The 12,408-nt window shown below is 35.2% G+C and overlaps 1 protein-coding gene across 3 annotated transcripts in view; it reads right to left on the bottom strand.

Moving 5' to 3' along the window:
* LOC126978564 (melanotransferrin) overlaps window positions 1–12,408 on the bottom strand; it is a 36,251-nt gene that overhangs the window by 12,347 nt on the left and 11,496 nt on the right. For 2 of the 3 annotated variants that reach the window (XM_050827524.1, XM_050827517.1), the window contains exons 8-11: window positions 11,236–11,424; window positions 9,300–9,405; window positions 8,508–8,690; window positions 405–575 (exon numbers count right to left, since the gene is read on the bottom strand). In XM_050827524.1, coding sequence (XP_050683481.1) covers window positions 405–575; window positions 8,508–8,690; window positions 9,300–9,405; window positions 11,236–11,424 — 649 coding nt within the window. Of the gene's footprint in view, window positions 1–404; window positions 576–8,507; window positions 8,691–9,299; window positions 9,406–11,235; window positions 11,425–12,408 lie in introns of those variants that run through there. The other variant, XM_050827531.1, reaches the window with a different exon arrangement.

Genomic DNA, 12,408 nt, shown 5'->3' with positions numbered 1-12,408 from the left:
TTATCAATGATCTATGGAGTGAAAAAACTTCTTTTTTTTACTAGTCGGCCCTAAGGAAATAACATTTTTTTTACTTTTATGACTGTATTGATTTTAAATACTAAAAGTACTTATGCATTTCGATTGAAAAAAGCTGCCAAAAATATTTTCTAAGACTGACTAGGTATTTAAACGTGTAGTCGTAAGAAGTATCGAGACCGGATGTTTCGGTGCAAAGAAGAAGAACCTTCCACTGGTAAATTTTATGAAATGTTAGAATACCATTCAATAAAAAAAATATCAACCGAGCTTCAATTAAAAAATTAAAACATTCACACTTGAACGGACTTAAGGCTAGTGACGTTTCTTTTAACAAGTATAGTTTCGTAGCAATATCTAATATAATTAGTATTTAATATCCTCACCTCTTGCATGAACGGAACAAGTCGGTATTTATATGCCGCGTGCAACATGTCAGCAGCATCGAAGAGGGCAAAGTCAGCAGTTCCCTCCGCGATCGCCCGCTCGCAATGTCGAGCGCTGTGCCCCCGCCAACAAACCAGCGTCGGCGACAAAAAAGCTGCCTTGAGCGCTACCTACAAACAAAAACAAATTAATAATGAACTTTCAAGATTGAAGTAGAACGTGATTAGAAAACTTTGAAATAAGCTTACGCCTGTAAACCGAGTTTATAGATTCAATTCGGATTTCACTAACACACACTAAACGCGTTTAAATGCTGACCGCCGAATTTTGGACGTTCAACATATTTGATCGCGTTCAAGAACAGAAACTTTCGTTATGGTAGATAACAGAAACATTGACATAAAACAACAAAATGATGATTTTGTTCATACTTATAAACGACAGTATTGACAGGTATTTGATAAATTTTACTGTTTATGACCTGTAAACTCAGTTTACATCAACACGCTCAAAAGGTATTGGTAAAATCCCTTTTTGTTTAACTCGTGTACGTAAAACTGAGTTTTATTAAACTCAGTTTGAAGTGTCATTGGTGAAATCGGAGCTAAACCGTAATTGTTAAGAAAACACACAATTCACCTAAACACATCAATTTCGTATAAGATAATTTCCTAAGAACCTGTAAGTAACGTAGTAGCCGCGCGCTAGCACTGACACTGACACCTACTTCCACGCCGCGCCGTAGCCGTTCAGAACTCGTAGGTGAGTAGCGTCCACATAAGGTGATTAAAATTTTGATAAATATATTATAATTTGTTTGAAAATTGCAATTACATATTTACTACAATTTAAAGATGTTTTTATGTGTTACCCGCGTGTTTATTTAATGTCGCATTGTACAGCCAAGTATATTAAGTAAAATAGCTATGTTTAAAATAAAAAATTACAAGTTCAACTTGTAATAAATAAAATAAAGTAAGCCCTAAATCTGTTAAAATCATATTTAAGCGAAAGAGTTCAGATAGTCGATGTAAATGGCAAACGGTCTTCGGGTAAACCTGTGCGAATAGGTGTTCCACAGGGTTCTATTCTCGGTCCTTTCTTGTTTCTTATATATATTAACGATCTACCGTTTGTGGTAGATGATAGCCATGAGATTGTATTGTTTGCTGATGATACTTCACTTATTTTTAAAGTGAAGCGACGTGCGGATATTGATGACGAGGTAAGCAATGCACTCTCAAAGATAGTGCGTTGGTTTGAGACGAATAATCTGCACTTAAACAGTAAAAAAACAAAGTGTTTACGGTTCATTACACTAAACACAGCGGAGGTACAAACCAACGTACTTATAAATGACCAGAGATTGGAACTTGTGGACACTACGGTCTTCCTGGGTATCACGTTAGATAAAAAGCTTCAGTGGGGTCCACATATTACCCATCTAGCAGATAGACTCAGCTCTGCGGCATATGCAGTTAGAAAGATTAGAGAGTACACGAATGTTGCGACCGCTAGATTAGTGTACTTTAGTTATTTTCACAGCATCATGACGTACGGTATATTACTATGGGGTCATGCTGCTGACATTGATATAGTGTTTGCTCTGCAAAAGAGAGCTGTTCGTGCAATATTTTATTATAGACAGTCTCTCAAAGAAAAATTTAAAGAAATAAATATTATGACTGTTTATTGTCAGTACATTTATGAAAATTTAATATATGTTCACAAAAATCGTCACCTTTTTGCTCTTAATAGTGATTTTCATTATTATAACACTAGAAATAAGGGATTGCTTGTAACTAATTCTAGTAGGCTTCATAAGATACATAATAGCTTTAAGGGTAAATGTATACACTTCTACAATAAAGTCCCAGCCACTGTTCAGGCATTGTCTATAAATAAATTTAAATGTTTTATAAAAAAATGGCTTTGTCGTAAATCCTATTACTCCACTGCTGAATATCTAAATGATCGGACAGCCTGGGACTAGATTGTGATTATTTTATAGCAACTGTACAATATTGTATATTTTTATTGAAAAGAGCGCAAAAAAAAAAAGAATGCTGGGAGAGTTTCTTGCGCCGCTTCTTCTCTCTCAGAGCGCCATTTGTTTCCGAAGCGGTAGTAGTATCTAGTAGTATAAGAAATGACATCAAAAAGAATTCTAAAGGAATCAATTTTGAGAAAATAAATGCCTTTTATGCCTTTTAATGAAACATTTTTTACAAAAGTAAAGGTTACTTTTTTAATTCCTTTATGTTTTACACGTAGGTATATAATATAACACAAAAAAAAAACACGACTTTTATAGCATTATTTTTTATGGGAATGTCAATTAATACAAATAATGATACAATTTTTATTTTCAACATACCAAATTTTAAGCTTTTCTAAGCTAAAAAGTACATAGAACATTATGAACAGTGGGTGATAAGGGAACCGAGAGTGTCGTGATGCACCAGAGTTTCATTGAAAATGGAAAAAAATGTGGCAAAACTTTTTTTTAATAGCGTACAAGGTTAGAGAGCGTACTATAACATATTTTTGAATAGAAGAGGAGAACAAAGGAGCGTAAGGGTCACATGATGTTAAGTGATCACCGAGCCCACATTCTCTTGAAACATCAGATGAATCACAGGAGCTTTGCCGGCCTTTGAGGAAGGTGTCCGCGCTTTTTTTGAAGGTACCCATGCCGTATCGTCCCGGAAACACTGCACAAGGAAGCTCATCCCACAGCTTCGTTGTACGTGGGAGAAATTTCCTTGAAAATCGCACTGTGGAGGAATGCCATACATCCAGATGGTGGGGATAATATCCTAATTTGTGGCATGTCGTGCGAAGTTGGAATTCGATGGCAGGAATCAGGTTAACACTCTATACTTTTCTTATTCTAAATTTATAGTAAAAGTAATTTTTTTCATAAAGTCAAATAAAATCGCGTATTACGCCTATACCAGGACAACATAATATACTCAAAGGCTTATGCCAAATATAGAAAATGACACTGTCAATACATAACAAAATTAGGTTTGGTGGCCGATATAACAGTAGTTGTTTATAATATGTTATATGTAACTGTTCGATAATAGCGATTGTTATAGTCAATGTTACATAATTTACCACTACGGAAAAGTTGAGCCTAAAATATTAATTCGCTAAATAGTTACAGCTTTATTTATTATATTATTATTATTTCATAGACAGATGATAGATATAATCCTCCATTTTGTCACCGAAACTTCTCCAATACAGATGTGAAGGGGGAGGGTCCTTTGCACAGGATTCCGGCTAGATTATGGGTACCACAACGGCGCATATTTCTACCGTGAAGCAGTAACGTGTAAGCATTATTATGTTTCGGTCTAAAGGGCACCATAGCTAGTGAAATTACTGGCCAAATGAGACTTAATATCTTATGTCTCAAGGTGACGAGCAATTGTAGTGCCGCTCAGAATTTTCGGGTTTTTCAAGAATCTTGAGCGGTGCTGCATTGTAATGTGCAGGGCGTATCAATCTCCATCAGTTGAAGTTCCTGCTCGCCCCTTATTGTCATAAAAAAATAAGTATTTCCCATCTTTATTGGAGTTGTACAGATAACACAGTTTTATAAATCATCTTGATTTTATTTTTCATCTTACCCCCTTATTCATAATAGTCTGCTAACGTAAAGCATTGCTAATTCTCACTCTGTCTTCTTCTTTTGACCTAAGTCATAATGAGAAAAAACACTCCTAAGCGGCTGTTGAAAGTTAGCGGACCATTATGAATAAGGGGGTAAGTCTTAGACTAAGATCTATAGATCGTACTTGGAATTTACTTACGTAAAACTCAGCTGATTTGGTATTTACAATAATTTAACAGCTGAGATTATTCTGAGCTATCTAGCTTCAATTATTATTAAACAAACTTTTACAATAAAAAAATTACAAAAAAACAATATTCCAAAACAATATATATATAATACGCACTAAAAAATAATTGCGTATTTTTACACAATCTAATTAATTAATTAAATTCTAGTTACGATTATTGTTACTTTTGCTGTGGTCTTATAACCTTGACAAATAAATTTTAATAGAGAAATTGAACGTATTCTACTAGGCTTGAGTAGGCATTATCGGAACTGCCTACTATCTTATCGGAACGTATTTATTATATCGTGTAGCGAAAAACTTACTGGTTGGGTGTTCAATAGAAGTTTGATTATAGAATAAAAGAACTAAATTTATCTGAATTAACTTGGAATTTAGTGTAGGTATATTATTTAGAATCTAAATATGGTGGGTAGGCTATGCCTATTGGCATATATGGAATGCATATACCTGTGTATATGCCTGTCTCGTATTTAGTGAAGTCCTCGCCTACGGCACGGTCTTCAAACTTATACTCGACCTGCAATTGCCTATCTCCCGGCCTTTGCAATAATGTATATTAAATTATGATAGATACATGCTGTGTAGGTATATTTCTATTTAATTTAGTCAAGATTACTTCTATAAAACTTGCATCACCAGTCCATCTTCTAGCAGCCGTTGCAACAATTACCGAAATCCCTACAATATAGAAGTGAAGTATTGACAAGTATATTTCACCTCTGTATTGGAGACACCTTGATAATTGTCTATGTTATAAATGTTGTTTAGTAACAAAATAGTATTAAAATTCTCCTATGTGAGCTCCTTTCTCGAAATATCCACGGTGAATCGTCTATATTGCAGCCTTAAATAATTTATCCGTCTAGATCATAGGTTCTTAACGTGGGCGATAACCCCCCCCCCCCCCCCCCCCCCCTTGTGGGCGTTTGAGACTTTCTGGTATTTGATTTATATTTAAAACTATTGTAATGTTATAAGTAATTTTGGTATAGTGTACCAAAGAGGATGTAAATACTACGTAATAAGAGGCGGAACTGCATTTGTAAAAATTTAAATTTAGTTTAGTATGAAACATGCAGTGATTCGACATAAGTTTGAAATAGTAGTAATTATAATATGGCGATTGGCGACGAAGTATAATCCGACTATGTCCGAAGCGGATTCTCCGTTTTTTAAAAGATTATATCCGTCATCTATCAATATTTCAATGACTGCACGTTTCACACAATCCAGAGAATCGGGTTTTTTAGGATTCCATAGCCAAGTGTCAAAAAACGGAACCCTTATAGACTCGTCATGTCTGTGTGTCTGACTGTCCGTCAGTATGCTATACTATACTATATACTAACTATACTGTTGAAACTTGGTAAGTGGGCGGTAAGTGATTGTGGGCGGCGGTGATCATTATTCCATAAAAAATAAAACTTGGTAACTAGATGTATTCTCCAAACTGCATTAAGATTTTTACACAAAAATAGGATATAAATTTTGGGGGTTTCCCATACTTAGAACTGAAACTCATTTTTTTTTGTTAGAGATCCCGCCTTAGAGTCGCGGTAGGTGCAAACATTTATATGATGAATATGAATGTTTGTTTTCGAGCAAGGATATATGTATTTATGTGTGTTTAAGTAAGTATATTGTATTAAATTATCGTTGTTTTATACCAATAGCAGGCTATGCTTATTTTGGGGCAATATAATTTGAGTAAAAGTGTGTCAGTATTATGTTATTATTATTACATTATATTGAGATTTGCCCAAAACTTTAAATAATGAATAATTAAAATAATGGCTTAAAATAAATGCTTACACAATTTAAAAGAATTCTATAGCCATAAATGCTAATCTTTTAAAGTAATTAGTTGAGAGTGGTTCTTACAAACTAATGATTTTTTATGATATAATTGAACTATTCGTTTTATAATCTGTGTTAATGGCGCAAAATATATTAAAATTAAAATTGACAATCAAGTATTTGTATGCCAATGTATTGGCGAATTGTGCTAAAAAAAACAATTATAAGAACTAAGTACGAATCATATAAATAAATAAATTTATCATCAGTTTATCCGTTTGGTTAATATTAGTGCGTACGAACAAACAGACAAATTCCGAAACAATTATTTTTTGTCTCCCCTACAGAACAATGTGAATACAATAAAATGTGTTTTTAACAAAAATCTTAAGTGTACAGACACGCTAAGCATACCATTTTATTATATGTATAGATTAAGTTAAACAAACTCTTTGATTTTCCTGTCTAATATTTACTTAATTACTAAATGGAAATGCGAAATACACAAAAATTATTGCGAAGCGCTCTGTACTGTTGAAACCTTAGATTATCTAGATAGACTGTAACAGCTGTGGAAACGTCGAAAAAAGTTGAGGTTGACAGTTAACCCTTATTTTGAGCAATGCACACAGACTAACAAAAAGTGAAATACAAATCGCGAGTGTTTTTTTATATAAGGGACGACACGAGCAGGACGATCAGTTGATGGTAATTGATACGCCCTGCCCATTACAATGCAGTGCCGCTCAGATTCTTTGCTCCGCGTTTGCCGTGATTCTTGAAAAACACAAAAATTTTGAGCGGCAATACAATTGCGCTCCTCACCTTCAGACATAAGATGATTAGTCTCATTTGCCCAGTACTTTCACTAGCTCGCCGTAGCCCTTCAGACCGAAAGTGTAAGACGAAGCATGTCGCGCACACTAAAGTCACAAACCGTTTTCATCGGTTGTCTAGCAGAAAGAATTAATACGTATAGATCTCTATCTCGACATATAAATTATCTAAGGTTGCAACATATAAATAATATATGCTTCCGAGCGAAAACGCGTGAAATGTGTTAGTGCTTACAAGGTGATCAAACAATACTATTCTTAACCTAGCTCTTAAATGTCAAATACTAAAGCTTTTGCCACAGTAAGTTGTAAAATTTTTGCCTTTACGCACTGATTTGGCCGAACTTTTCCATGGCCGGTGTTGTTTTGTTTCAACTTGTTTAAGTTGTCTAAATGTCAGTTTAGGATCTCGATCAGGCGTGTGTTACAGCGCTTTAGGTACGAAATATAAAATAGATATAAACTCATTTGCAAAAAAAAGAAACGGGCGGTTTTCCGTCCCTTCAGAAGATGCAATACCAAATGAGGTTTTAATCATTTGAGAATATTACTGGCACATTTATGAAGTGATGTGATGCATAAGAAGTCTATTCCAAATTCAAATTTAAGACATAGTCGGACTTAAACAAAAATTGCAGTTAATTGCGTATCGTGTCGGGAATCCTTGATAGTTCGTATTAACTCTAAATCATTTTTAAATAATTATTGTCGGATTGTCCTTTTTTCTTGATATTTTAAGTTATGATTGTCCAGACAAGGATGATATCGAGAGACTGGTTTCGTCTGGTCTGGGTCTCGAAGAAAACCATGCACAGAAGCTCGAGATGACGGCTGCCTGGTGAACCAGGCGTTGAGAAATCGCAAATCTTCTTATGTCGACCTCAAAAAGACCCTAGAGGAAGAGAGAGGTGTGCATACCAGCGTATGTACAGTCAGGGGGAGGCTTCTCGCTGCCATTATATGAAGTCGCCGTCCAGCCAGTGGCCTTAAATTACCTCGCGAGCACAGAGTTGTTAGACTTAGCTTCGCTCGAAATTGTGCGACGTGGACTAAAGAGGACTGGGGTAGAGTATTAATTTCGGACGAGGCCAGAATATCACTATAGAGGACCGACGTCCGCGAGTACTGCGAAGGCAAGGGAAACGTTTCGCAGAAGTTCGCTTTGAAGAAATAACCCTTTACTGAGCCATCAGTTATGTTTTGGGAGGCGATTAATGTATTGGACCATACGGAGTTAGTCTTCATAGAACATTGAATGCACACCGGAACATCTAATCTTAATTGCTTTTACGTAAAACCCGCAGTAACCCGCAGAAAATTTGATTTTTATGGACGATAACGCTCTCGCTAACCTATCAGCCGATGTGGAAGCGTATATTCAAGAGGTAGGGATTCGTCTTTAGGATTGGCCAGCTTGAAAGCACCGTTTTCATCCGTCAACCTATCAATGACTGCACGTTTCATAGAATCGAGTGAATCTCTTTTTTCTTACAGAGTCTCGATAGGTTGTAATGATCGAGTAAGAAAGTCACGACGCACGAGATGTTGACTGCAGGTTTGACAGTATGCATCGTATGATAATTGGACCTACCCTCATTTTGACACACTTGTCCATCTCCGGGTCGCTGGTGACGCACAGCGTGGCTCGTTTCACCGGACAGTCTCTGATGCCCATCACGGCTCGCTCTGCTTGGTCGCCGACGTATTTATTGTTTAGTATGTGGTGCGCTGCTTGTTCCTCTTCCTTCAGCACGCGGAAACTTATCGTCGCATCCTGTCAAAAATACACCGTTTTATAAGCTTATGTTGCATTTATTCAGCAGCGCCGACTACATAAAACGGCTAAATTCTAACTTTTCGCGGAGAACTTATTTCTAAAAAAAAGGAAGAATAAATCACTTCTTCTAACTGCAGCTATCCTTTAATACAATTAAATATCCTTTTTCAATTCGGTTCTTAAATTTATATTTATCCGCCACATTCTATAGTTTTCACGTTTGGATGAATATGTTATTATAAATTATACAAATTTTATTTGTACCAAAATTTATGGACAATGCGAGAATTGAACCCGCGCTCCTTGGATTCCGTCCGAAATCTCTTATAAACTGAGTCAATCGTCCAAGTGACGCATCGACCGTAAATGTGATGAATGAATGAAGTACCCTGAGCAGCAATGCTTTGAAATGGGCAGGGCGTTTCAATTACCATCGGCTAAACGTCCTGCTTGTCTCGTCCCTTATTATCATAAAAAAAACTGCTGTCATGTAATTCTGTAGGTTAGATAAAGACAAATGGTTTTAAAGTTTGAATAACTTTGCTTCGCGTTAATTAAATAAACCTCGGGCATCCACTCGGTTACTATTAGTGTATAAATGTTTACCTGTAACAATAGGTCTGTGGTGCCATCAGACCGGAACAATTTGAACGGCAGTTCGATTGGCTGTCCATAACCATCTGTCCTCGGTTTGAAGGGAGACATTGTAGAACTATAATAATATAAATTACACATATATTTTTTTTTCTCAAATGAAATCAAATGCGTATATATCTCCCAATATGTAGTATAGTTACAATAGTACAGCAAAACTTATTCTTAAAATGTTAAAACTACAGTTGGGAGACAGGAGCTCAAACTAGGTAGAACCTGTGCTATGAGTCTCCTGCCCCCCCCCCCCCCCCTAACTAATAATATCATTGCTTTTTATTGTCTGTATTATTGAGACTAAATATAAAATATGTTTGTGTGTGTATATGTTACGGGAAACGTGATTAACTGGGCATTATTAATTAGAACCGGCCATTATTAATAATGCCCAAGAGTCCGATGCCTGTGGTCCATGTTATAAGTCAGTGTTTGAAATAGCTTGAATTTATCACTTGGACCAGGCAATGACAATGATTTTAAGTTCATCATGGTGTATCAAGACCGCTTCTGTTAACTTTACATGATAATTTTGTAATTTTAATTTCATTTAATAAACATTTAAAAAACACTACAATTCACCATATTATTACATAGTTTTATTACTTTGCCCAAGATAGGGTGGGCATTATTCATGATGGCCGGGAAAAGTGATTAATCATGCTGTTTTAATCACATTCTCCAATTGAGTCGGGCATTATGAATACAGACCGGCCATTATTAATAGTGCCCGGACATATCAAATTGCCCGTAACATATACATTTGTGCATGATTATGAATGCTTCCAAGAGAGTGTCATTCTCTTTTCAGTTTGTCTGTGTGTTCAGTGTGAGTAAAGATGATAAATATTATATGAGCCTATATGTATCTCTATTTATTTGTATTATAGTAACATTGGGGCTAAAAGATTTTCTGTGTCATCATAATCGTGTTTAAGAAGCCATGTTATTAATTATTTCTTGCAAGAATAATATGTTTTATTAATTAAATTTAATGCCATATCGCCGGTATCGTCTTAGTTTGATCTCTATTTCCTTATATTTTTTAAAATTTATCTAAAATTGCTTTAAGGATAAACAGTTGTCTAACGCTAAGTATATGTGCATCTTGATATGTTATTTGATAGCAGTTTGTTTGTTTCTAAGTATGATTTTAAACTATTATTGATGATTTTTTCTAGAATCTTGAATTGATGGTAGCAACGATATTGGTCGATAGTTATTGACAGAGTTTCTATGTCCAGACTTGTGGATTGGGACTAATATCGACTTTTATATAATATAACTATAAAATAAAAACACACTGAACATTGTGGAATACTTTAAAGTAGTTCTTATCAAACAAAACGAATGATATTTATATAATTATGACGACGCGCTTGGCAATAAACACTTGATAATTTGGAGTTAATAAAACAATCCATAACTTTAGCAGTGAAGATGTTTTCAATGTTTAAACCTTAGATTATTTATAAGAGTGTTGTGAAAACGTAGAAAAAAATTGAGTTTAAAGTTCTCTATTTTGAGCAATGCACTAATACAAAGTGTCATACAAATCGCAAGTGTAAGACGTAGCGCGTCACTCAATTACTATCAGCTGAACGTCATGTTCGTCTGATCCCTTATTTTCATTTTTTTTAAAACATAGACGAGCGTCAGCGCTCAATCTGATCTAGAAGTTATATTTCTTTGGCGGCACAAAAAATATTGTGCTTGTGCTGTTTTACTTTTGTAGAAAATAAGGTTTTAAATACAACTGTCGTATAAATTTTCTCTGATAATTTTTCCCTATTGCGCCAAAAGACTTAAACTTCAAAGATTACTTAAAATTATAGAAAAAAATTTCATCTTAAATCATAGTAACTGTTAGTAGTACTAATGAACTAGTTTATACCTCTTATCATCGATTATGCGATCATTTTGTTGTGTTCTTCTAAACTGATCGTAATATCTCGATGGTTCGGTGGACGAGAGCCAGTTCCCGTACGCGTCCTTCTGATACTCATCGCTGCGGTTTGACATCTTGTTCATTGTATTCGGCTCACCGTACAACTCGACTATGGTCATTATTAGGTTTTGATATCTAAAAAAAACAATCGTGCGTAAGAAAATTTATTGAAGTAGGCGTTACTTTGCGGAAATCCATAATTATACAAATGATTTAAGTTTTCTTTAGTGTTAATTCCGCCAATATTTGTTTTTAAACAACTCGACACGTGTTTCGCCTCTACACGACGCATCCTCAGGAGGTGTTGTCTCGCTGGCAGAAATATTGGCGGAACAATATAGAAAACTTATATCATTTGTATAATCGTGCGTAAGTATAATCCCCGAAAGTTAAGAGAAATGACAGGGATCGCGGACTTTTCTGTAGAACAAGACAATTCCAATATACATTATTTTGTCATATCTCAAAGGTTTAGACGGTGTTTTTGTTAAAAGCTCACAGACAGCTTATTCTTTTCCGATACACAAACAAAATTTGAAAACAGAATTTTATGAACGATGCGGGGCTCGAACCCACGACCTCTCGCGTTCCGTACGAGTGGTCTGCCAACTGAGCTAACCGTTCGAGTGACGTATCTTCATAAAATCTTGTATGCTTTGTTCAACTCTCAGGTTGTAATTCCGATACCTTAAACAAATATCGTTTAGGTATACAAATATGAATACAAACACATCAAATTATATACTTAAACCTTAGTCGGGCTTAGTAACGCTATCCATTGGTAAAAACAACAATATGAATATCGCGAACAGACACACAGACAGACGCGGCGGAGGACTCTGCATTATAATATTTAATAATATATTTATTTATTTTCTCCTCACAAAGATCTTAAAGCTAAAACAGTACAGTAGTGTTACATATTTTTTAACAGATAGTATTTTGTGAGGAGCTGGTGTTTGAAGTAGGTTGACCCTGTATTACAGATCACCAGGACCTCACCCCCAGATATTAGGATCACAATGATTAAAATAGTGCACATCCGTACTGGTAGCTAGAAGAGCAACAATAGATCATAACAATAGATGACTTTAAATTTATAAATTACTAGTAATAAAA

Source organism: Leptidea sinapis, chromosome 3 (assembly GCF_905404315.1).
Source record: "Leptidea sinapis chromosome 3, ilLepSina1.1, whole genome shotgun sequence".
NCBI lineage: Eukaryota > Metazoa > Arthropoda > Insecta > Lepidoptera > Pieridae > Leptidea > Leptidea sinapis.
The sequence above is the reverse complement of the archived record's forward strand: the minus strand, read 5'-3'. Positions and strand labels throughout refer to the sequence as shown.